Below are 27065 nucleotides of genomic sequence, written 5' to 3'. Positions count from 1 at the left end.
TGAGAGAGATTGAGAGAGATTGAGAGAGATTGAGAGTGAGAGAGAGAGAGAGCCTTACGTGCGCTGCGTGCCATTTTACGATGGAAAATAGTCGGTTTGTGAGAAGCCAACAACCGCTTCGCCTCTCACTCCGGCATTGCAAAGGGGATTGCTCGCCAGGAAGGAAATTAATTCGCCAAAGGCAAATTCAAGGCTACTGCTCATAATGCCAACAAGTACTAGAAGGACGGATAGTCTTGAAGTATCGATTTACGGATTTCCGGCTGAACAATCGACTTTTGTCCAAGCAAGCGAACATCATTGTCATCGGACGTGCATATTAGCCACTCACGCGCGCATCCCATTACCAATGCCGAAATGTCGAAATGTTCATAGATCTTGTGTACGCGTGCGTGCTGCATTCGTCAATTGTGCGCTTCAAATGCATTGCAGACGACAGTGACAGACTCGCCTCGACTCTACTATGCAACATTTCATATTCCTTTCGCGTCTCGCTCCCAATGGCCAAACCGCTTTCCCTAAAGGCCCCGGCCGAGTAGCCATTATTAAAGCGACTACCGGGAAAACGGGGGCCGGACATAGGGCTCCTCTATAATTTATAATTTCGCGCCTCCGTTCAGTTTTGATGGCCGTCCGATTGGGGGGGGGGCGGGGGCGGGGGTCCGACCCGAGTAACGTGCCACTCGACGTTTACGGATAGTCGGTGAGCAAAATTAGCCGCTCCGGTAATGGAAGTTTATGAATGCCGTGATAGGGGTCTCGCGCGCCGACTCGGCTATTTTAATTATATTCGACGTAGCGAGCGATAAATAACAGTCCTCGGCTCGCATTAATGCCGAATCTTTTAAAAATACACGTACTCCCGAGTTGGGCACTTGTCTGGTCGCACGCTTAGCTCGCTTAACTCGCGCGACCAACTGAACTTCGTCGCTCCGCGTGAAAAGCCACGGAGTTGAGTTTCGTTATACGAGCGCAAGCTGCGAATTGATAAATAGTCGAATGTTTGTTGTTTAATGATGGCAAGGATAGTTTGTGACGATTGTTAAAAGCCGCAATACGAGCTGCCTCTTTGTTTATCCTCGATCGCTGTTACAATGAAAATTAATAATTATTGAAATGAGCGATGATAAGAGGTTTTATTATATGAATTTGCGTCGCGGCTCTCGTTACTATTGCACAATTACGCTCGAGCGAAGATTTGAAAAGTGCTGCTTTACCTCGTCCAAAAATCCAAATTGCAAAAATAAATTTTGTCGTTTGAGTGTTAGGGCATGGACGGGCGTAAGGTGCGTAAATACGGAGATGGTCGATCGTGGCCGGTAAATGATGAAAGAAATTCGTAAAGAAACGATTTAAATGCGACGGTGGGGAGCGGATTAGGGAGGAATGATTTTGTAGAAAATGCCGACAAATGATAATCGGACGAGGGAGAAAATTTTTTGTAATTTTTTGTCGGTGAATGATTTCGTAAGAGCAATAGCCACCACACTACAATGTAATTATTGTCTTAAATTTGCCGCGCGCGCACACATTCGATATTTCTTCTTAAGGCGAACGGGGAGAGCTGGAGGCTCGAATTTTTCTTTCGAAAACATTGAACGCTATGAGCTCTGTGGCACGATTATTATGCCTGTTTAAAGAACTTTACGGTCCTCGTAAACTATTGATAGTCTTCGTATTCGGGCCGACGAAAATTCTGGAGGATTCTTCAATAAGACGCTCGCAGTCGCGAAATATTTATAACCGCTATTACAATAGTGAAATAATTGACAATTTAGAAGAGAGTATTTCAATGCGCGACATGAACGGCTAAACGAAAGGATGAAAAAGAAATATATGTTTACACTTGATAATAAGTGCCGAGCGTCGTTCGTAGTTGAAATAATGCAATTACATTTCTACAATAATCGAACGGCCAAAGCCACGAGCACAAATATTGGCAATTTTTTACGGGCTGGCCGATAGTGCCATAGTCAACCGGATATTTTCGCATTTCAAAGTGGCAAAAACAAATGCGCCCGAGTGCATTTAATAAAACGGCACTAGAATCAAAAGAAGAATCCAACGACAATGGGAATTGAAATACGTAAAATGCAGGCGTAAGTGCCTTATGATGAGTCGCACAATCCAGCGATGAGGCACGGCATAATTCGTCGTATGCCGTTCCCCGTTAAAAACGCTTACTTACAATAAATAAGGCATTTAAGTATTTGACGGTCGGCGGAATTATCGGTAGGAGGGCCTTGCAAGCCAATAAAGATACCGAAGCGAGGATAAATAATTCGTTAACCGGGTTGAAAGCACTCGGAGCAAGCTCAGCGAAATTAAGGAATTGATAAGCGAGGATCGTCAAAGAGTTCGAGGCGAGAAATCATTCCCTCGTCACGATCTCCCAATCTCTTTCGTTGATCCGCCGATCGGTCGTACTTAGAGAAGCATACGTAGGACTTGATCGGGCGACGCGCCTGCCGATTCAATCCAATCAATGCGAGCAATTACGAGATTTATGGCTGGGAGAGTACCGGCGAGACGATTCCTCGATTATCGTTCGGGAATCGCGAGGAAGGAGGAGGACCCTCACGCCTTATATAATTATGGACATACAAAATGAGAAGTAGTGAAAATAAGAGGCGCGCCATTTCCGCTCTTGCCCAATGTTCGGCAAAGTATTTGCAAATACAATTAAGTTTCCGGATACAGCTGCATCGACGGCTTAACCTCGCCTCCCAGGCGGCATTCGGCGATAAGCTCTCGCGAGAGCGAATAAATCATGATTTCAGGGGCAAGGTATTAAGAGCAGGGCGATCGTGGCTCATGACAGCGAAGGGAGCGTGGCGAGAGAGAAAAAAGAGAGAGAGAGAGAGAGAAAAGAGAGAGAGAGTGAGAGAGAGAGTGAGAGAGTGAGAGAGAGAGTGAGAGAGAGAGAGAGAGAGAGAGAGAGAGAGAGTTACTAGCGGAAGATGAATGGTAAAAACGGACATACCTTGGCTCCGATTTGGTTGCCGCATTGACCCGCTTGTAAGTGTACGATTTCCCTCATGGCGTCGACGTCTGCTTATGACCCCTGATATCTACTACGTGTCGTCGTGGTCGTCGTCGACGTCGTCGTCAGCGATTCACGATTTCTCAGCCTCGGCTTTTTATTGATATTGATGTTGTTGCTGCTTCTGCTGCTTCTGCTGCTGCTGCTGCTGCTTCTCAACTCGAAGTCTCGAGCGCGAATGACGAGGCCCGGCTTAGTCCGGCCCGCTTCTTTATGTGTGCGCCTCCTGGTGAACGGCCTCCGCGCTTCGAGGGAAGTCTCCAAAGGCGACGCACTGCGCAAGTGCCAAGCGCGATAAGAGCCCGATGCGCCCCCCGCGTCAACCGGCTCGCGGCATTATTATAGAAATAATTTTAACGGCTTTTATTTTGCCACTCCAACTGCCCAGTCCAACTATTGTTTTTGCTCGATTTGCTTAAAAGCGCCTCTGGTACTTTCGTTTCGTTGGCTGTGCGCGGGCGGCAGTCGGGAACAGCGGCGGTCGAGACGACGAGCGGCGATCGCCGGGGGGTACGAGGGGAGGGTGACGGAGAAGCAGCGATCGTCGGGGATAGAGGAGAAGGAGGAGGGAGAGCGAACGAATAACCTTTTCGCCGCTGTACTTTCTAATACACACGAGTCGTCTGCATTGTGAAAATTTCATGTATTTGCCTATTTGTCTCGCGTCGGAGGATCGAAGGGGCTCCACGCGAGATTCGTAAAATATTTATTAGCCAAGAGGATGAAATAAAACATTGTTAAACTTTCGTCACGTAACTGCTTTATTATTGTTAAACAAGCGCTTCTTGTATCGCTGAGGGAAACTGTGCGCAATTTATCTGAGAATAAATTTTCCTCTCAAGACTCTCGATACGATTTACTATTGAAATCAATGTGCCATCAATTGAATTAAATTATTTCGCAGAGATAATGTACATTTTTCCTTAATTTGTCAACACCTTTGCATATATAATTAGCCGCTTGGTAATTTATTTTTCCCTTTTAATTTAAATACGTCTTAGGAGCATTACATTTGTCAAAATAAACAAGCAAATGGCTGTTCTATTTATAACATCATTTTAAAACGATGAAAAAAAAAAAAAATTCTAATCTATTTGTTAATTGTTGGTTTAAGCTAAGAAACGCGTAGAATAAAAACTTAATTTCCATTATTTAATAAATATTTCAAAACTATTGCCAATATTATTTTATGGATTTAATTTTTATACATAAGTATACTTGAATAATTCATAATTTGTATACTTTATGTGGGAAATGAACGAACACTTTCCTCTTCTTTTATAATTTCAAAATCACAAATTTATAACTTGCAATTAGTTCTAAGAGTCTGTATTAGTATTACTTAATTATGTTTTCCTTACCTTTAAAAATTCTTCGCGTATTCAAATAATTTAACGGAATTTCAATTTGCTTAAAACTAATATTAAACAATATGATATTTTGCCGACAAAAATCTACGTGAAAAATATCATTCGACAGGATATTTTCCGCCTCATTGTTGTAACGTTAAAAATTAAGCGAAAGCTGTTCTTAGCATTATCTGATGTTATTAAAAAAAAAAAAAAAAAACAAATAGATTAAGAGACCAATTGAATTCGTATTTGAAATTTAATCAAGAATAAAGCTCTTCTCTTATGAATTGTAGAATTTATAAAAATTGTATTGCGATAATTAGACGCGGTAGTGCACCGATGCAAAGCACTCATATACAAATGGCTTAAAAATGTCTTTGAATAACCCCTAATAATTAGTCTCGCGCAAGTGCAATTGATTTTTCTTTAATGTTTTGCCAAGTGATGTTAAAGTGTCGTATTTTTGCCGCCGCTTCTCGCTTCTTTACTTTTGTGTATATTTTCGTTTATGTGAAAGCATAGCAAGAAAGCAAGCAAGCCCTTCGTGACTCATAAAGAACATTTTTCCAAAAAGTACTTGAGAATGGAAAGTTAACGTATTAACATATAAAAGCATTTTAATGCATAAACACTTACTAGTGCATAATCGTTCGACTAATTAATTGCCTTATTATTTATTTTTCTTTATTCCATTTAATCAGCCCAACGTAGTCCAGACTAACAATTAATAAACTATAAACTAAAAATATTTATAAATCTTCGTTATATAGCAATGGCAGTTTTAATAAGTAACTTTTAATTAAGCTGACGATATAAAGCACTCACCTTTTTTTTTTTTTTTTTTTTTTTTTTTAAAGAATTTATGGGGAATAAGGATGAGATAAACGAGTTAAAGCTCGCTATTATTATCAAACCTTAAGCAACAAATTCAGGAGCAGAGGTTCGATTTCGTTGAAGCGAATTGTCAGAGTGGGAGAGAGAGCGGAGTAAAAGACACGGGAGCCGAGCATTGGCTACGTTCACATCCCTCTTGGGCGAGAAAAAGATATTAAATGCACAGGGCCGTAGTGCGCGCTCGTGCTTCATTTCGTCGTACGAGCTCGTTCGAGCTGAAACTTATCTTACCCACTTGAGATCCGGGCGACTCTTCTATTTTGCCAACTCTCTTTCTCTCCTCTTTCGTCTTCCGCTTCATCTCCGTCTCCGGCTTATCCCTCGGTCTTGTCTCCTCTGCTTGCGTGCTGCTACTCGACCCTTCGATTTACTGTGCAACCAGGAAAAAAACGCCGAGTCTAACGCATGTCGAGTAACGAACGAAGACGGCGAGAAATGGGTGGGGAGGTGGAGGTTTGAAAAAACACTACTGCACAGCTCCGAGACATTAAAAGTCCGAGTATGAGGAAAAGATGTTGCAGCCGCTACGGTTGCTGCTGCTACTGTTGTTCCTTTATCTTAAAACACTTCCTCATGACCTGAAAAACCTCGGAAAAGAGGTTGGTTTGTCGATTTCGTTGCCGGAATTTCCGCTTACTAGGCTAATTGAACGTAATTCCTTTTTCCATGGGATTCGATAATCAGAAAAGTCATTTATAATTGATAACACTCAATAGCCCATACTTTTCAATTATGTAGTTTTATTTTTGATACTATGCACAATATCTATTAACGAATCGCTTAAACTATTACTTTAATTGCATCTAATTCTTTCCAACTTGTTAGAAAATTCTCATAAATTAGATTAATCAAATTTAATTATTATAATTAACTAAGAACGTTAATTAAAATTCCGTAAGCTGATTGATAATTATGTTACGTTTTTACTTTTACATTGATACCCCCGCCTCCCCCCCCCCCTCCCCCAAACTATTTTAATTATTCTAAAGTTGAACGACTTAATGCTATCGTCAACAAAATTTGAAAGTCTTTCATAATGGCTATAGCAGCATTTGTTCAAAATTTCCTCGTTTTCCCATACCATACAATGGCATAGGGGCAATAGAATTTTTGAAAAACACAACTGCCATAGCTTGTCCAAAATTCTATATCAATGAATAACTCCATTAACGAATAAATCTTTACAAATATATCGAAACATTTATTGACCCTCTGACCATATTTATTAAAGGAAGCACATTGTTTGAAATTACGCTCATCAACCTGACACGATGCATTATCAACGTTAGCTGCAAATACAATGTTCAGTAGAAGATAAATAATATCCTAGATTTTAACATTACTTATCTAAATGTCTTATGGTTATATAAGTAATAAATTACTTTATAAAACATAAGTTAAGTAGGTAAGATTGGTTAGAAACGTAGACTACTCAAAGAGACAAAAATTAAATTATCGAATGAAGTTGAGTGTAAAATTTCTTTAAACAAAATTTCAGACGTAGATAATGCATATTGTCTTTATTTAAACAAGGACACTCGTATACGTTACGAAATTAAACTTTACATGTTTTATAAAATTCTATCACTTTGTATTCTTTTTTTTTTTTTTTTTTTTTTTTTTTTTTTTTTTTTTTTTTTTTTTTTGCTTTTTATTATATAGATTATAGTGTGAATAAAATGAATAAAGAGTAGTAATTAGTTTATTGCCTTTACTCAATTTCATATTGCATTGCAAATTATACTAGTAGTTGTCAAAAAAAAAAAACTAATATACACTTATTTTTTATTGATAATGATTTCTGGAATTTTCATTGATTATGATTAAAATTATAAATATGCATTATATAATATTATTTATTAAAGAATATTAAGATCGTTTATATATTAAACCGCGGAGATTTCTACAATTTTCAGTAAAACACATATTTACACCCATTAATCAGTATTCTTTTATGTCACTGTACTTACAGATATGATTAATATCTTATTTAAAGAATCCGTCATCAACAAGGCTTAAACGTTCCTTTAGAAAATATAATATAACCAGAGTTAAAATGCTATTTATTTATTTATTAGAAGTAAATTGTTAGTTAGGTAACTGAAATGCTTATACCGCGAATAAAATTTCCTTTCAAACAAAACAGCCACGTTCTTAAGCGTCAAAATATATTCGTAAAAATTCTAAAAAAAAATCGATAACTCCGTTGAGGTACTTAAAAAGTAATTACACTACATTTTATAGCTTTCGTCACCAACTGAATTTTAACAATGAATTCATGGATCCTGATTTATTTTTGTAATATCTCGAGAACTTTCTTCGACGAAATACGTCGGTCCCTATCAAGAGTGATTATATAGTGCATTAGAGGCTGAAGTCATCGGGAGTTTTTTATTTTTCATAATTCGAGAAATTGGTGCATCTGCAAAGTAATTTTGTGTCTAGTAATTATTGCATGTGGCATGCATAAGACAGAATAAACTGCATTCCAGTTCTTATAATTTGCAATTTCAATGATTCTTGTTAATTTAACGGTTTCTGCTCTTTTTCCTTATTATAGTGAGAACAATCGACGTACTTGTAACTTTACCACATAAAACTACTTTGTTTAAAATTAGAAAACTTTCGATATGACGTAGAGCCTGAAACAGAACGAAATGATAACTCATTTGTATGAGATTAACTGATTTTTATGAATTATTATTCTACATCACAATATTTATATATATATATATATATATATATATATATATATATGAAGTAGATATGCTTTGTTAATATATTACAACACCAATACTCTCGTTAATTATAATTTCGTTGAATAATAAAAAAAAACAGAATGATAAAAATTTAAATCTAATTTTGTTTGCTAAATATTTTCAAAGGTAATAAGTTATATATTTTTCATTATTTAATCATACAACTATTTATATAATTACGATTCAATATATTATTTATATATAATTAAATGAAATTTTGAAATGATTCAATGCTCACTATTCCAAGACATTCAAAACCTTATTTCTATTTCGATTTTTCATTACACCTATAAGAATTTTGTTTATATCTATATATATTTACTTATGAAATATATACTTATTTTAATACTGAATTGAAAGAATAATAATTTTTCAATAAAGTCCTTAATAAAGCCAAAGACCAAAATAAATCTGTAGCGCAACTAAATAATAAAACTAAATTATAAATAGCACGTACGTTGTTAAAAATATTAAACAAGACATTTATATTTCCAAAGTCAAGTATAGCATAATTAATTTATTAGCGTTACTTCTGCAACCAGAAATTTCAAAAAATGTCCACATTTAAATATTCATTTTAGTTATAATTAATTTACACGTTCTCTATAAATTATAATTGCAATAATTTTGTACAAAAATCAAATAAATTAATTATACAATACTGAGACGATATTCTATATAGTATATATAGTAAGTATACATATTCTATATATATATATATATATATATATATATAGAATATATATATATATATATATATTCTATAAGCATAGGATTTATAATTTAAATAATCGAGTATCATATTTTTAGGAAACGTGTATCACGACATTTTATTCTATTTCAATAATTTCGATAAGAAGCCGTTTAAATGAGCTTTGCAAACGACTTCCATGAAAGTCCGAAGGCAGTTAGATTAACGTTTAGAAATTATCTTTCTCGTCTTGATGAAACCTTTTACCACCCGAGTAGCCGAGCATAGTTCAATTATCATTCCGTCGATATAATCTAGTTCGACTCGAAATAAGACATAGATTATAAATCGTAAAAGATAAATTCATGTAATACTTTCTACAAATTTAGTATTAAGTAAAAAACACGTTTATTCTTTTAATCGAACATTTAGATAAATTCAGATAAATTAAGATCGAAAAGAACATTAAATGAGCAACATTACAAATTATATTATTGAATTGTGTATAATCTTATCCTTAACCGTTCTCATAAAAAAAAAAGGTTGTTTTTTCAGAAGGTTGTTCATTAATAAGACGACCCCTCGACTTTCATATTTATCTCTAATTTAAAATGGATTTTATGAATTTTATTTAAGAGTTAATGTAATAAAGCATAATATATCTAAATCAATTAAATGCAAAGTATTTCTCTCATATTAATTCTCATATTAATCGAAAGTGAAATTAATTTTTTTTAATTAACAACTTATGTAAATGATACGAGTGCACTTCGTCAAGCGTTTATTTCTTAATTAACAAGCACAAGATTTTTAAAACTTGCGACACGAGACAAGTATTTTTAATCTGTTAATATTAACGCTAATTACATACTTTTCAAATTCGAATCTTTTATTATTGAATTGTATTTAAATTTTAGATTTAATTACTATTAAAATATAATAAATTGTAATTATACGAAAAAAAATCATCAAAATTAATGCAATTCTTGACACTGGTTTCTGTTTAATTTTTCCACATTGAATATAAATTTATATATTTATTCTTATTACATTGACACTTGGATTGGAAATTAATTATTATAGACAATGATTCGAACCTCTTAACAAGTAATGCGATACTTCTTTAAATTAGCAACGTGTGTTGCAATTTTGCAAGGATAATTTTTACACGTGATTTCATAGTCATAAATAGGAATAATAAATCGTAATATTGGATGGATGACCGATAGAGAAAATAGTAAGATTAGCTATTAAAATACCTACGGCTTAAGTGAATATGGTGTACATAGTAAATCAAGGCATATAAGGCAAAATAAAAAGTTATGCAAATTTACTAAAGTATTTGAATAAATGGCGTTAATAAAAATGTACAACAATAATGAGCTATGAATTTTCAGGAATTCTTCGGTATTTCTTCGATAATTTATGTTCTATATAAAGACTTTATTGTTCATCCACATTTCTTATAAAAAAATGTTTATAATCATTTAATACATTAAAAAACTGAATATTATCAATTTAATATCTTTAATAATTATCTATTATCGCTATTTGCTTGGCATCGTCAAATTTTAATTTCATCAATATTAAATATACCTATTAAACATATGTAATACATAATCTACAATTCCATCGATGATGTACAAAATTTTTGCACAATTAATTTTGTTGTTTTTATTTTATTCTAGTAAACTTACCTTAAAATTGGCACTTCCTAGGGGCTTTATTTCCCTTTTCTCCAGTACAAGAACCTATATATTTTTATTAAAGCATTTTAAAAACAATGAAACACAATTTTTAAGTGTTTGAGTTTAATTATTGAATAATATATTCGGTTAACAATATAATGTAAATTTGTTTCCATTGCAGTGCATGATATTACGATTATATATAAAAATTTATATCAATTGAAAATTAATTTACTCGATGTGGTATATTGTTTTTGATGAAATAAACATTAACATTAAATCTTAATCAAAGTTAAAAAGAAAACTATATTATTGCGTGTATAAAGCGAGCGTTTTAAGCCTTTAATACGTAATAACAAATTAAACGAAAACAATATATCTTAAGGAATTTACGTATATTATTGTGAATTATGTGGTTGGATTATATTATTGGACCTCTTTAAACCAAATCAAACACCATATAATGTAAAAATTAAGCATACACTAATTTATATAATTTAAAAACGTGTTTGTTTCATTTATATCTATTTGTGTGTGTTCGTGTCTGTGTGAGTGTGTGTATACATAGTTTATTTAAATTTCTTCAATTTGCTTTAAAAGAGTAATTAAATTTAGACTTATGGCTACAAGTTTTACATATACACAATCCGAAGCGAAGTAAAGCTTAAAAAAATAAACCAGCAAAAGCATTAAAACATAATAAATTTGTATATATTAAAGTTTCATGTAAATCTTACAATTGTGAGGAATAAAACATTTTGTTTCAGGCTTGGATAGTAGACTAATCCAGAAAATCACATAAATAAGTGAAGGCAATAGTAGATGGCGAAAGGGTCTTTTAACAAAGGCAATATTTCAGATAATTAAATGGCAAATAAAAAGATATTATAAATAAGTTATGAAATGGTGATGCACATTATTATGTACCAATTACATTGGCAAGTGATAATTTGAAAAATGTCGGATGAGAAAATTACGCCACTTTTTCTAGTTGTTAAGTACAAGAGAATTTGATCAGGCTGCCTCGACATTTCGATAATATTCTAATATGAAAATTCCAATTATTATGCTTGTCCGGGGCTTATCACCATCCCCTTTAAATGCATTTTCTCGCAATATAGCATAAGAAACGACATTAGTGCATTGAGGATGTTTGCAAAAAAGGGCACGTGGGTCGTAATTCGCCTTATTTCGCTTGGAAATCTTTAGCTAATGTGGCCTTACGGTAATAATAATTATAAAGCGGCTAAAAGGTGGTACAAGAAACGCACCACATACAATTGATAGATGTATATAGCGTGTATTTCTCCACATATTAATTAAAAAGGATTCGACGTACACAAATTACTATGTTAGTATTCCATGGAAATATAAACCACCGTACGTACACATAGCCGCCTTGTGGCGACCTCCATTGCAAACCCCACATGGTACAGCCATCTATCGGAAGTAAGTTTGAACTACATCAAACGTCCATCTACCGTCAATGTCGCATCGGACATTTAACTGCAAACCCACCGAGGCTTGGGCTCTCAACGCAGCCGAGGCAATATTCAAATTCCAATGAATAAATCAATTTTTCGCAAAGGTTGACCACATTAATACGATAAAAACTATAAAAAAATAAAAACAAATAAGAAAATTTGTTTGAGCTGTTTTAATGATAATTTACTGGACAATTATAAAAATTATACTACTGAGTCTTAACATCTATAAATATCTCTTTAAAAAAATAAAAAAAAATCTGAAGTCACTGATGGAAAAGTCGGCTCATTTAAAAAGATAAACAAATATAAATAAAGTTTTTGAACGCTTTTCACTAAAAGGAATAATTTTTTCGTAATACTCCATCGCCGGCTGGAAAGAAGAGTAAGGTGATAATTTTCGATCCCAAATTATTTGCTTGTTAATCAAATGTACCTTTATTTGATAAGAATTTATGATTAAAAGATGACATCAGCGAATGCGGTGGCGATTTCGAGTCGTAGGCGCTATACAAAACAATCTCTAAAATATACAACGAAACCGCGGTAATTCTTGGAATTGATTTTTGTTAGTAACAAAAGACCGCTTCAAATACATGGTACAAATTGATAATGTTCGACGATAAAGAGTCCAAATTAGTCAGAAAAGTAAATTCGAAAACAGAATAACGATAGGCAAGAAGGACAGAGGGGCGGGGTGGTGGGTGGATCGGTCGGGGAGGGGGGGGAGGGGGGGGGGGGTCGAGAGGAAGGAGGGAACGAGGAGCGCGCCTCACGGAGATTCGCAATCAAGTGCATTATAAACGTAAAAAATATTAACAAACGCAAAATGTAAAATAGGAAGAAAGATAGATGGGAAAATAAAATACAGTCGGAGAGAAAGAGCGAGGCGAAGTTAAGAAGCAGGTTTTCCAAGTTTTCCATTTTTTGTGTGTGCATCTTTCTCTCTTGGCGCGTGTATGTGTGTGTTGTGTACGTGGTAGAGGGAATCCCTATATCTATCCTCTAGTCTAGCTCTCGTCAACTTCTTGCTCGGCCTCTTCGTCAAACTCCGCATCCTCGTCGGCGGTGGCCTCCTGGTACTGTTGATATTCGGACACCAAATCGTTCATGTTCGACTCGGCCTCGGTGAACTCCATCTCGTCCATGCCCTCTCCCGTGTACCAATGCAAGAAAGCTTTCCTTCGGAACATGGCGGTGAATTGCTCGGAGATGCGCTTGAACAGCTCCTGGATGGCTGTGCTGTTGCCGATAAAGGTTGCCGACATTTTCAAGCCACGTGGTGGAATGTCGCAGACGGCGGTCTTCACGTTGTTCGGTATCCATTCGACGAAGTACGAGCAGTTCTTGTTCTGGATGTTCAACATCTGCTCGTCGACCTCCTTCATGGACATGCGACCACGGAAGATAGCGGCAACCGTCAAGTAGCGTCCGTGTCGCGGATCGCAGGCCGCCATCATGTTCTTGGCGTCGAACATCTGCTGGGTAAGTTCGGGTACCGACAAAGCTCTGTATTGTTGACTGCCTCTGGAGGTCAGAGGGGCAAATCCGGGCATGAAGAAGTGAAGACGAGGGAAGGGCACCATGTTCACAGCGAGTTTTCTGAGATCGGCATTCAACTGTCCAGGGAACCTGAAATACCAAACGATTTACATACATTACTCATCCTCTTCCATAGGCTTTTCCTTCAAAATTTATCGCTACGCTAATACCATATGACGAATTCGTTTTCCGCAACAATTTTAGAATGTAACCAATTATTTAGAAATATTTTAGAAACCGAATGTTCGAATTGATAATAACATTATATTTTAATATTTATTCGTTACTGTCTCGAGGAATATAATAGCATATAACATTTACATGAGTCAAACATAATCTATTGATTATGACGAATAAATGAATTCTTGTGTCTTTATGGAGGAAACAAACCTGAGACAAGTTGTGACACCGGACATTGTGAGAGAAACAAGATGATTGAGATCGCCGTACGTGGGCGTGGATAATTTAAGCGTTCTGAAGCAGATATCGTATAATGCTTCGTTGTCAATGCAGTAGGTTTCGTCAGTATTCTCGACCAGCTGGTGGACGGAGAGGGTGGCGTTGTAGGGCTCGACAACGGTGTCGGAGACCTTGGGCGACGGGACGACCGAGTAGGTGTTCATGATTCTGTCCGGATACTCCTCGCGGATTTTGGAAATGAGGAGCGTACCCATACCGGAACCGGTTCCTCCTCCCAACGAGTGCGTCAGCTGGAAGCCCTGGAGGCAGTCACAGCTCTCGGCCTCTTTGCGCACGACGTCGAGGACCGAGTCGACGAGTTCGGCGCCCTCGGTGTAGTGGCCCTTGGCCCAATTGTTGCCGGCGCCCGACTGTCCGAAAACGAAATTATCCGGGCGGAAGATCTGTCCGAACGGACCGGATCTAACCGAATCCATAGTCCCGGGCTCGAGATCCACGAGGATAGCCCTAGGTACGTATTTGCCGCCCGAAGCCTCGTTGTAGTAAACATTGATCCTCTCGAGTTGGAGATCGCTGTCTCCATGGTAGGCACCAGTCGGGTCGATGCCATGCTCGTCACTAATGATTTCCCAAAACTGCAAAAAGAAACAAACGACAAATGATTGATTAAACAAATTTAAATCTCGTTCTCGTTCGATTCACTTAACTAATTCACGGTAACTTCTAATAATAATGTTAATGTATTTAATCGTGAAGATGAATGATGTGAATAAATATTCTTATTAATAATTTCATTTTAAATTTTCAACAATGGCTTGTTTGATTTGCATTCTTAAATTATGAAATAATAACTTAACATAACGTATTAATCAATATATGGATCGAATCAAATTGTATCGAATCAGAATACATTTGCTTTTATGTTTTACAAAATCAACCATCGTATCAGCATTTCATGATAATGTGTGAACGAACGAACATGTGACAAATATAGTTCATGCGTTTCTTTAAGCTACAGATTGGCATTAAACTTCTTGAAATAAGAAAAAAGGAGAAAATATAAACGAAGTAATGATTCATGCGTCTAAATTAATATCTGCTTATAAATCCGTAAATGAGTAATACTTTCAGCGCTGTTACAAAACATCTTTTCGTGATGACGTATTTACATTAACGTATCCCAAATTTTCTAGAAATTCCAATTTTTCACATTGTTTTATCAGCGCGTAATAATACCTCGGCCTCTACCATCCCTAAAGCCAAAAACAAACAAAAAAAAAAATGAAAAACAAGGCATTATTATCGATGAGTCCGACCAACATGGTGAACTATAAAAAAAAGTACCCTCCCCCTTCCCCACTTTCTTCACAGCGGTTAATATACTCAAACTACATTTATTGGTAAACGCAATGGCTCCTCTTTGACTTTGAGTCGATTGTCGATAGGGAGGAGGGAGTCGTAGGGTATGAGTGGAGGGGGCTGTTGCTCGTGCGTGCATTCAATTAGTGGCGAGATCGTAAACACGACGTAGTTGCAATATCCTCGGCGAGGCCAAGATCCGGTAAAGTCGCACTCGACTGGCAATTGGGACCAATTACCGTCTCTTCTCCTGGCCGAGCTGCGCATCCGTCCGCGACGACCGGACACGCACACGTAACCAGCGCGGACCGACGTCGCGGTTCTGGCTGTTGCTGCTGCTGCTGCTCCCTCCTCGTGCTCCTCCTATCATCACGACTATCGCTGTTGGCGTTCAAAGAGAGTAAAAAAGGAGAGGAAAAGAAGGAATAGGAGGTGGCGGCATATACCTCCGGAGGTGCTGACGTGGGCAGTTTCTGTCTTGCGCTTAATGAGGATATGATGGGAACAGCAGCATCCATATATCATCGCGTAGAGCATTCTTCGCTGATGGTCGTTGGAAGGGAAAAGACGAATTCTAAAAAGGTCTGTTAGCAATAATCATTGCGGAAATAGGCCTCGCGGATATTATATATTGACTTGCTGATTTCATTATAATGATGATTTCGTTATGATAAATTGAATTTTAGATTTCTAGGTAAGTGGTGAGTTGGAAGTGATGTTTAATTGTGGGCAGAGCGGATAATACATACATCCGACCATCCGTTGTCACGCAACGAAACAGCGCTGCATTTCCACTTCCTTCTTTTCTTTTAAAAATTTAATAATTTGGCAAAACCTTCGACTACTCGATCACGAATGGGAACGTGAAAAAATACGATAAAAATTTAGGGTGTAATAATATTACGCGTTGCTGCCATTGTTATTATAAGCCCTCGTAAAAATAACGTCATTATCATTGCTATCAGATCGCAAGATTTTTCAATTTTTCAAATTTGTTTGGGGGTATGAACGATGCGTCGTGGAGCTTATAACGAAACGATTAATATTACTGCTGTATGACGACGAGACCTGATTGTGATGATCTCACCTCACTGTAATGAAGGCGGACACCATTACTTATTAAAGATTGACTTGGAAAAGTAATAATTCATTCAAATTATCGAAACCTTGTAACTTATTTATATAATACGAATGAGATAATAATGAAATTAAAGTATTATAGTATTCAGTATCTCTGGTAGGTAAGTCGAATGTCTTATCAAGGTCGGCTTAGTAAAATCACGGTGGTATAATGTAATATAATACGTGCAGAGTCGACTGGGCTTAAAAGGGGCGGTATTAGGAAAATTCATCGAAAGGTGGTCGACTGCAACACTATAACTACTTACGAATTAAGAATGAAATGAAAGAGAATGTCGCGACGACTGTTGTTGGGCAAATCAAAATGTGAAAGTACGACTGGTGGTGTTCTGACCTAAGTTTATCCCCCGCCGCCCCATCCATCACGTCGCCATGGAATTATCGACCATATAATCGAGGGCGTGCCCGTTTATCAAAGCTCGTGCTTATTATCCCTTTAACCATAGAGACACGGACGTGTGGAGAAACCGTGGGGGCATGAAAGAAGGAGCGAACGAGCGAGCAAGAAGCGAGTTTTCTTAAATGGAAAGGCGACGGCGTATTGTCAACGGATGCCCATATAAGTGCATCCACGGCCCGGCATCGAGATAGAGCGAGAGAGTGAGCTATAGAGAGAGGGGAGAGAGAGGGGGGAGAGAGAGAGAGAGAGAGAGAGAGGCACAAACGCACACAAGGCAGTCCTCGTGGTCGCTACTCCTCGAGCCTTCCTTTCTCCTCTCCGTCTTTCCGCTCCCGGCCGAGTTCGCGAGCAAGGCGCGCCTTCTTCGTCCGTCGCCCACACTGCCAAACGAGGGGCAGGCTCTGACTCACCAATGTCACCTCTATATATAGAGTCAGTCGTTGACCATTAACGAACAAAAAAAAAAAAAGAGAAAAAAAGAAAGAAAAAAGACAGGCGCACGCGATGAAAAAAGGAAGAAAATAAGTCGCAGCGGCCCAGTTTACTTCCTCTATCCGCGCGCACCTTTCATTGCCACGCGTACCAACCAACCTGAAATCGAGTGCGCTCGACTGTAAAATGGCGAAATTAGCACCGACTCTGAAATAGGACGGCGGTGCCGGCATTAATAGCAATGTAAAGATGATGCTCGCGCGCTTGATTAACGACACCTCGACACGGCGACTTTACACTTTTACACGCGATTGCGAAAAACGAGGAAGTGCGCCGCCGTTGTGCTGAGTAGTCGTCCGTCTCGTGGCTCCTTCCTTCTTTATTTTCTCTTCTTTTTTTTTTCATCCTGAATCAGGTCCAATTTCAATTTTAATATTAATTTTATTTAAGTACTAATATGTAACTGGCCAATTTTTACACAACAGCAGGCTATCGTTTGGTGTGAAATTTTAGAAGAAGCTCCACCGCGTCTCCTCCGCTACTCAGTATACTTTATTTAAATAACACTACTAATGCTACGTACGTACAACTATGTAGTTTTTGATTAGATGACACGTAAATGGACCTCCCGTGTAACGTGTATCGTATTACGCGGGCACGCTATGATATCCACGACAATATTAAGATTTTACATTGAAGGTAAGTGTCACCAAACGTAAAAAGAGTTATTGTCATTACTGTACATTGCCCTTTAAATTGCATTTATTACTCAACGAACGCCGTAAATAGTAAAATTAACGAGATCATGTAATCAGTTGTAGTTAATTTGCTCTCCTCTTAGGAAACAATTTCTGTGGCTAATTGGCATTATTTAGCAGGAAACTAACAATGCTGTATTAATTCACTAATTATATACTTCATGACTCATGTGACACTAAACAAGTGCCTGTGATTATGCAAAATATCGAACTACATTCGACAATTATAAAAAAAAAATTGCGTAATTATCGGTGGCAGACATGATTTTTTAATTCTTATTTGCATTTGCGAAAGAACAGTGCTAATCGCGATTTCGATTACAAAACATTGACTGACACATAGACTGTAAAAACGTTGGAAGAAAGAGAGAGGGGAGTAGAGAGTCAAGAGAACGAGCAGGTCCGAAATTTTACAAACAGGATAGTACATGAAATAGCTGGGGAGCCGCACACCGCGAATGCAACAGACTTTGGAATTTTCTCGGCGACAGCTGAACGAGGAACAGCTGCGCGATCCTCCTCCTCATCCTCATCCTCCTCCTCCTTCTCCTTCCCTTACGACCTGAAGCCGAGCCAACGTCGCTCGTCTCCCTCTCTCAACCCTTCGTCTTCCGTCCATCGTCCGTCCACGATCGTCGTGTCTCGCGCCATTCCCCCTCAACATTATTATACGAAGAAAAAGGAAATAACTCGGTTATAATTATAAGACACCTTATTTCATCTCTCCTATTGGAATCGATTTTAAAGTGCTCTGTGGTTGCATTGGCGTTGACGCCAAGACCCACACCATTCCCCCTCACCCGACGAATCCCGACAAAAAAGGAAAAATACGTTTAAACTCTAGGCGAGAAGGCGCTGGTCACACCAGAGTCCCGATGATTTTATTCTCGGATTATTTGCGAACAGGTATTTAAAAGCCCCCGGGGCGTCCTCGCCAACGAGTACGAACGAAGCGCACCGCTGCTGTGCGGGCATCCATTCGGTGCCAGCCGGCGCTTTATGAATTCTTAAGAGCAAGTTTCCCGAGTTAAAGGGAGCGGCGGCGAGCACGAAGCCGGGTAATAATCAATCTTGGTAGGCGAAAACGCGCGTCTCGTCTCAGTTTGGTTGACGGCTTGGAACCTCGCGACAAGCTGCGCAAGACCCGCTGTCCTTGATCCACACACGACACATCGGACGCGCGCGACACTCGAGTGTCACTACCTCCCGCCCCCTTCCCGCCCGTGCATGGCGAATCGACGAGGGTCGTGTAATTGTTGCGCAATAGCGCGCCACTCTTTGCTACATACGTGCGTATGCGTCGCCCCCCGAGACTCCTCGCCTCGCCCCGCTCATCGCCGTCGCTACGCACTCGAACATCCGATTTTGGAGTTACGACAACGACGACGACGACGACGACGACGACGACGACGACGACGACGACGACGACGACGACGACGACGACGACGACGACGACGACGACGACGACGACGACGACGACGACGACGACGACGACGACGACGACGACGACGACGACGACGACGACGACGACGACGACGACGACGACGACGACGACGACGACGACGACGACGACGACGACGACGACGACGACGACGACGACGACGACGACGACGACGACGACGACGACGACGACGACGACGACGACGACGACGACGACGACGACGACGACGACGACGACGACGACGACGACGACGACGACGACGACGACGACGACGACGACGACGACGACGACGACGACGACGACGACGACGACGACGACGACGACGACGACGACGACGACGACGACGACGACGACGACGACGACGACGACGACGACGACGACGACGACGACGACGACGACGACGACGACGACGACGACGACGACGACGACGACGACGACGACGACGACGACGACGACGACGACGACGACGACGACGACGACGACGACGACGACGACGACGACGACGACGACGACGACGACGACGACGACGACGACGACGACGACGACGACGACGACGACGACGACGACGACATCAGGCTAGATTAGAAATCCGTTGCCTTTTACTTGCCACCTCCTTCTTTATTTTGTCAGAGCAGTTCGGTTCGACGCGTGGCTTGTTACGGCATGCGAGAGAATAATGTATGAAGAGCCTGGCCTTTTTTTCTTTTTACCGGGCATCGTAAACATACCGATCGATCGTGAGATTGAAGGGACTTTACTGAGGCCCTTCCATTACCAGTTGAGCGTAGTGGAGAAAATTTATCGAAAAGATTGTATTGGAATTATACATGTAGGAGGGAGCAGGCGCAAGCGCGTTCGAAGGCCAGACGAAGGCGGAAAACGAGTATGTTGTATGGAGGAAACATTTTTACACGACGATGCCGGCTATGTTTAGTACAAAGTTCTGGATAATGTTCGCGTAACTAAAGGTTGGCCTTTTCAATTTATTTATTGCCGAGTGAAGGGCCGCTGCTCGAGCAAAAAGATGGCCGCTAGGATTGAGAATAAGTACATTTCCGTTCCACTCATCTCCCTAGCTTTCCCCCATGTACACCACACCGACAGCCCACGTATCTTGTTCATTTTACCTCGTGCAGCACCATCTCGAACAATACCGCTCGATATATCTATTCGCTCGTAAGAACGAGGTTCCACGCCCCTTCCTTCTTCCCCATTGAGCAATAAATTCAAAGGTAAATGAAGCCTCGTGTGCTAACTTTAAGATACGTTGGAAGCGGCATGAGTTCCGCGCGTGCGTCACAATCCTTTTGGATGCAATTTTTACTTCGCATTATTCTTTTTGGGGGAAAACAGATGGCAAATGACAACACGAACTCTGATACGCGAATTAACCAGATTCCTCGAATAAATGCTGGATGAACTGGAAGTGTCGAGAAAGAGACCGCGGGAAGGGGTGATGGGGGGCTGTCGAGTCTAATGCCACCACCTTTCTACAGTAGGAATGGCAGGCTGGCGCAAGCAGCAGTCTCCTCCTTCCGGTATCCACCGCCACATCCTCCCGACTCGATTAATTAAAACTGGAGAGGAAAGAGACGGATCGGGGTGGGGGGGGGGGGAGTGACGACTCACGGAGGGAAGGAAGCCACCGCGGAGCGAGTGCTCGCCAGCAGAAGGAAGTACAGGAAGGAGAGGAAGAGACCCGACCGAGGGCGCACCGCACCAACGGACATTGACTCGATGCAATATCCTTGAAAACCGCGGGAGCGCGACGATACGCGAGGTTACTTCATCTTTTTAACGGTCGTGCATGGACGCTGAGCTGGCGCGCGGAGTATCTCCGGTCTCCGCTTCCCATGGAAATCACGGCGGTACCCCCGCCAAACCACCAAACCCTCGTCTTGGCGACAATGGCCTGCAGGACCTGGTCCTTGCCATCTCGAGTACGCGAAACCTCGTTCTACCTGTCTCCCCACCCCCACTCCCAATCGCAGCTGAGACTAACATGAATTACACTGTGGTACGCTTGAATCTCGTACAAAGCCTTATACCAGACATCCGCGTTTTAATAATCTTACATATAAATTAAATTCCCAAAACTAAAAATATTAAACTTGAAAATACGTTATTAAGAGAAATTATCAACTTATTATTTTAAAATTTGTATTCTCTTCAAGAGTCTAAATTATTATTATTCGTGAATAGCATGATTTTATTAATTTTATTGAATTCAAATTACTTAATTATCTAAGCGTACTTACCGTGTCATTTTTAATAAAAAATACTTTAACTTCTCTAATTTAAAACTATTCCAACGTAAGAATACTTTTTCTTTAATTTGAACGATAACCTTGACACTGACATACGATCTTAAAAACAACATTGAAACAACACAGGCCTTTTATTTTATTTTTTTTAATCGTCTCAATTAACAAACTCATAATTGGTTTAATAATTAATTTTTTATCAAAAGGAGGTTGCCATCGAAGTTTTCTCAGACCACACAATGAATGTAAATTGTAGTATGAGATAAACATAGCATTGTTGACACCATAATAGTGTAGTATTTCAATATTAAAATAATACCTAGAAAATTGAATTTTTTTTTTTACGTTATTTTTCGTTATTGTTCTATTAAATATCGCTAATTTCATGGTATATAACTAATATGTTTATTTATTTGAAATCAAATGATCCACGTATGCTGACGTTTGGCGTGCTATTGAAATACGATACAATAATTCAAAAACAACCTTGAAAATTCCTACCTATTAATAATAGAAATAATACATTAATTGTGTAAACTGCTTTGCTAATGTACTGGCGTAAAATTCAAAAGAAAAAACTGAAACACGTCGCCAAGGTAGAATTCACAAGTTAGGCGAACCTTGGGTGCCCTACTATTAATCAAGGTGAAGTTGCTCGTCTATACATAAAAATGTATAAATTATTAGGTCGTTTGAAAGTAAAATATTTATGACGGCGACATACAATACAACTAATAATATGAAAGTGCAAAGCAAAAAAAAACAATTGATATAATTTTAGGAATAGAGGCGCCAATCTACTTCTCTATATATCAGAGTTACTCTATCTATCCTTAATAACTGAAGGAAAAAATCTTAGAGGTGCGCTATCGCCTTGTATACAAAAGGAAAGAAAGACGACACTTTAAGCGAGGTCGAAAAAAATTCAACGACGATAGCAGCTAAAATTGGTTACCGCTAACGAATTGAAAACAAATGGCATATCTCCTTTCTTTAAAATGAAAGAAGAGGGATTAAAAAGAACCAGGTGAAGCGATACAAATTATTGCCAAGGCAAGAGTTCAATGAGAGCTTCGGTACAGGCGATCAGGCGCGTTAGAGGAAAAGAAAAGGAAGAAAAACAAGAGGGACAAGGAGCGCCACTATAATGCCGAAACAGATGAGAACGAGAGCGAGGGAGAGAGATAGATAGAGAGAGAGAGAGAGAGATAGATAGATAGATAGAGAGAGAGAGAGAGAGAGAGAGAGAGAGAGAGAGGAAAAATTCCAGTGGTAGAAAGGAGAGCGCGCAATGCAGCGCATATAACCCTACCGACACAAAGTCGTTCAAAAACAGAAAAAAGAGCGAATTACAGATGTGAACTCGTGCGCGGTCGGCTAATGTCAAGTGAGTGGAGTAAGTACAGAACAGAGAGAGAGAGAGTGATATTGGCGATAGGAGGGCGTTGGAGGGGAGCAGCTGCGCGCGCAGCCGCTCGATGTTGCTGCATCAACGACGCCGCGGCCGTCGACGTTCTTAACGCTCCCAACATGTCCTTCACGCTTAACTTCGAACAACCTATGCCCACCGCTGTCTGAGCACGAAAGAGAGAGAAAGAGTGAGAAAGAGAGAGAAAGATCCGCCGCGCCAATGCCACACCCTTTTCCAATACGTGCGCGCATCCAGAAGGCTCGAGGGACTTTACCATAGACGTCGCTATTTTGCTAAAAGGACTTGACTGACATCGACGCTAGGGGTATCGATCAGACGCCGTCGGCGGGGAAATTCCGCGCCGGCAAACGTGACAGACAGCGCAAAAAAATGGCGACTCGAACGCGAAGGAGTGAGTGAGGTGTTGCTAACGACGTTGAGGGCAAGAAAGAGCTCGAGCATTGTCAAGATACATCTTCCCGCCCACTCGACCACCTTAATTTATGAGCGAGGGAAACTTATTTTCTCAATTCTCTCTATTGAAATCAACGCAAGCAGAGAGAGTAGTTAGCAATAACAAGGTAGAACATAGGATACATATGCGCATACGCATGCCATGTATATATATATATATATATATATATATATATATTTATATTATGTATATGGATAGAGCGAGAGAGAACGAGACGTTTGCAAGAAACGAGAAAAACCGTTGTGATTCTCGCCGGCCGGCCGGTACTCGGTAAGCAAGAGAGCTGCTACTGCTACTGCTGCTGCTGCTGCTGCTGCTGCTGCTGCTGCTGCTGCTGCTGCTGCTGCTTCTGCTTCTTTCCTTCCTTTCTTTCTTTTTTCATTCTCTCGATATTTATCCGCCTTCGTCAACGGCTTACGGCAGGCCAGTGCGCGCGCGCACGAAACAACTCGGTGCCATTGTCGCCATGCCGAACGCGAGCAGCAGCGCCTAACTTTTCGCTCGCCGAACGCCGTAACTGCCATTTTCCCAACGCCTCGTCCTCTTTCCTTTGAGTAAGCAACGATTGCTTTAGCACAATATGCCCCGTAACATACATCTATCTATCTATACTATCTATCTCTATCTATCTATCTCTTTCTCTCCATCTTTCTCGCACCCGCGGGCCCCACCACAGCGACAACCGCGCCCCACCACCGCCGTGTGCCGAGGGATTTACAAAGCGCGACTACGGTTGGCCGATATTCACCAACGGTTTTTTTCCCTTTTGTCCGACCGAGCGTCGTACGAATTGACGAATGTGGGGGAGGATGCGAATAAAAAAAAAAATAAAAAAAATAAAAAAAAAAAAAGAGCGCTCGCCTATGGCGACACCGGGTATCACAAATTAGTCGCTCGAACTTCCACGTCGATATAACGAGGCACTCGATAGGTCGCGGGATTTTTCGCGAAATTTCCCGCGGTCGAGGGACACGGAAGTGACAGGGCTCAAAGTGGCGAGATGTTATAACGGTTTTTCAGGCTGACTTCGGGGGACGGACGCGCGCTCATCTCACACGCATTCAGAAACAAAGAGGATAGAAAGGGAGAGGAGGCGAGTTTCGCGCGAAGTCGGCCGAGACCGGCGAAAGGTGGTGGACGAGCCGTTTGGGGAGGAAAAAAGTGGAACGGGCCCCCGACATTCCAGGGATTCGCGGCGCGCGACGAACGAGCGAGTGTCTCTCGCAAAAGAATTTGGCCGTTATCCCGTAGCGCGCGCGCACGCGCGCATCAGCAGCAGGCAAACACGCAGAGCGCGCGAGCGGATAATATACACATTGATGGGCAGCGGTGGCAGCGTAGGGACGGGCCGACACAGCCTTAGGATCACACTCACCTTGGCTCCAATTTGGTTACCGCACTGACCAGCCTGGATGTGCACGATTTCCCTCATGGCTACTGTGTCCTTAACTTCGCGTTCCCTTTTAATAAATTAAAAAAGCGTGCTGCTGCTGCTGCTGCTACTACTTGGCTGCGACCTCGGCTGGACGATCTCTCGTACTCAATCGAATCCACGCGTCACGAGAGCCAGGAGACGAATGTGCGCCGGTCGTCGCGTCCGTTAGAGATTTTCAAGCCCGCAGTCGTTCGAAGTGGGGCGAAGGGAGAAGTAGAAACGCCAGCCTCCCATTGGCCGTCGCGCGACCCCACCGCTTTCGAATTTCGCGCCCGCGCGCGCAGAACCGCTTGTTCCTCGTCTCTCAACCACGGCTACCGCCTCGGGCCCTCTCTCTCCATCTCACGCACCGTCGTTCGTTCCCGCGACTCTCGTTCTTTTTGTTGTTCGCCTTCCTTCTTCATCATGGAGCACCGACGCTTCGTATGCACGTGCGCGCGCGCAATCGCCTGGGTATGTGTGCGTGAATGCCGCCGAGTCGAGCAACGGCCGACGGGGCACAGCGTTGCCAACTGTTCGATCGCCTTTCCCTCCGTCTCTCTCTGTCCCACGAGAGACGTTTCGCCGAGCATAGCTGTGTTTCACGTGCATATACGAATTCTGACGACTCGTGCAACGCACACCAATGTACGCGCACATGCCGTATGCGGAAGATTGCGTGCGAGAAGGACATAAATTGACGGTAGGCTGCGAATCTCTCTCTCTCTCTCTCTCTCTCTTTAGACCTACACTGTGTACTGTACTATATTCATTAGGTATCCTCTTGGTTGATTCGATCGAGCATCTTTTGAGAAAAGAAAACCAATGCTTCCAAGTATTTATTATTACGTAGTCTAGATCATTATTTCGTCAATTTGGATACTATTCCTCGAGAATTCTCCTCTACATTTAACAAGTAACTTTTTACTTCTGTTTTTGTTTTTTGTTCTTTTTGGTTTGGTTTTTTATTTATATTTTTGAAATACTGAAACGAAATGATTCCTACTAAATCATTAATGTATTATTTGTATACATTTTTTTACAAGGTTGGGTAAATTTGTTGTCGGTTGTTTGCAATTTAAATACTATATTACTTAGGAGATTAATTAATTTTAATAACCATAAATAATTATTCGATATATTGGATTGAGCTATTATAACGAAGTATTGTACAGTAATTGTTGGGTTACAATTATGTTGTTTTGCAACAATCATTTTTAAATCTCTACCTAACGCATGGAAGAATAATATTTAAATAATAACAATACATTGTTCTAAAAATAATGTTTTACGTAATAATTATTTATCTATTGCTGTTAAATTTATAGAAACATGATAAAATTATTATTTCATTATTAAATCATCATTAAATATTTTATGGCATTTAATTAGCAATTACTTCACTATATATGGACAATGAAGATTGAACGTATAATTTAATTATTTTTCATTCTATATTTGGCTTAAAAAAAACTTGCATTAATTATTTTTCATACCATATCTATAAAATGGAACACAAAAATTCAATTTTAAAGTAAAGATTATCAATGAATTGAAAGTTATAATAAATGTTTATATATAATGTTAAATAAATGTATAGTATCTAATAAAATAGAGTACCATGGTATTTTATATATTATTTTTAATATAAATTTATATTATAAATGGCAATATTATAAATTCGCAATCTTAATATAAACAATAAGTAACTATTTAATTTAATATTTTAACGATGTAATAATGATTCTATTAATGTTGGTGATATTGTTAGTGTATATAAATTTATATATTATGTTTTTCGACACTGATATTTAAAATTATAATTTGAAATTTTTTTTCTTAAATTAAATATTGTTATTTATTCTATAAACAGTAAGTATTGTGAGGAATTTGAATCTTTCAATAATCATTACATATATATATATATATATAGATAAATAGATAGATTGATAACTGATTACATGACCATTAATACTGAATGTTAGAAAAGTAATTGTATTACGTATATGTAGCTTAAAATAATAATTAATGTTTACTTATTTATGTAAATTTAGAAAATCGATAGTAACCACTATATCGAGACTGTATAAAAATAGAA

The 27065-nt window shown here is 39.6% G+C and overlaps 2 protein-coding genes across 2 annotated transcripts in view; both read right to left on the bottom strand.

Moving 5' to 3' along the window:
- The window catches only part of LOC105367395 (tubulin beta chain-like), a 17220-nt gene extending 14042 nt beyond the window's left edge, over positions 1-3178 (bottom strand). Inside the window, exon 1 of the mRNA XM_011506092.1 lies at positions 2984-3178. Within this exon, the coding sequence (XP_011504394.1) occupies positions 2984-3040 (57 nt within the window). The 5' untranslated portion in view covers positions 3041-3178. The remainder of the gene's footprint in view (positions 1-2983) is intronic.
- Positions 3179-12631: 9453 nt separating this feature from the next.
- Positions 12632-25140, bottom strand: LOC105367394 (tubulin beta-1 chain). The gene is made up of 3 exons (XM_011506091.1): positions 24929-25140; positions 13844-14508; positions 12632-13543 (listed from the first exon to the last, which is right to left on the bottom strand). The coding sequence occupies exons 1-3, from the start codon at positions 24983-24985 to the stop codon at positions 12922-12924; spliced, it is 1344 nt and encodes a 447-aa protein (XP_011504393.1). The 5' UTR covers positions 24986-25140; the 3' UTR covers positions 12632-12921.
- Positions 25141-27065: the final 1925 nt, after the last annotated feature.

This window comes from Ceratosolen solmsi, unplaced genomic scaffold, assembly GCF_000503995.2.
Source record: "Ceratosolen solmsi marchali unplaced genomic scaffold, CerSol_1.0 scaffold7, whole genome shotgun sequence".
Lineage (NCBI taxonomy): Eukaryota > Metazoa > Arthropoda > Insecta > Hymenoptera > Agaonidae > Ceratosolen > Ceratosolen solmsi.
Note: the sequence above shows the minus strand (reverse complement) of the source record. Positions and strands in the feature narration are given on the sequence as shown.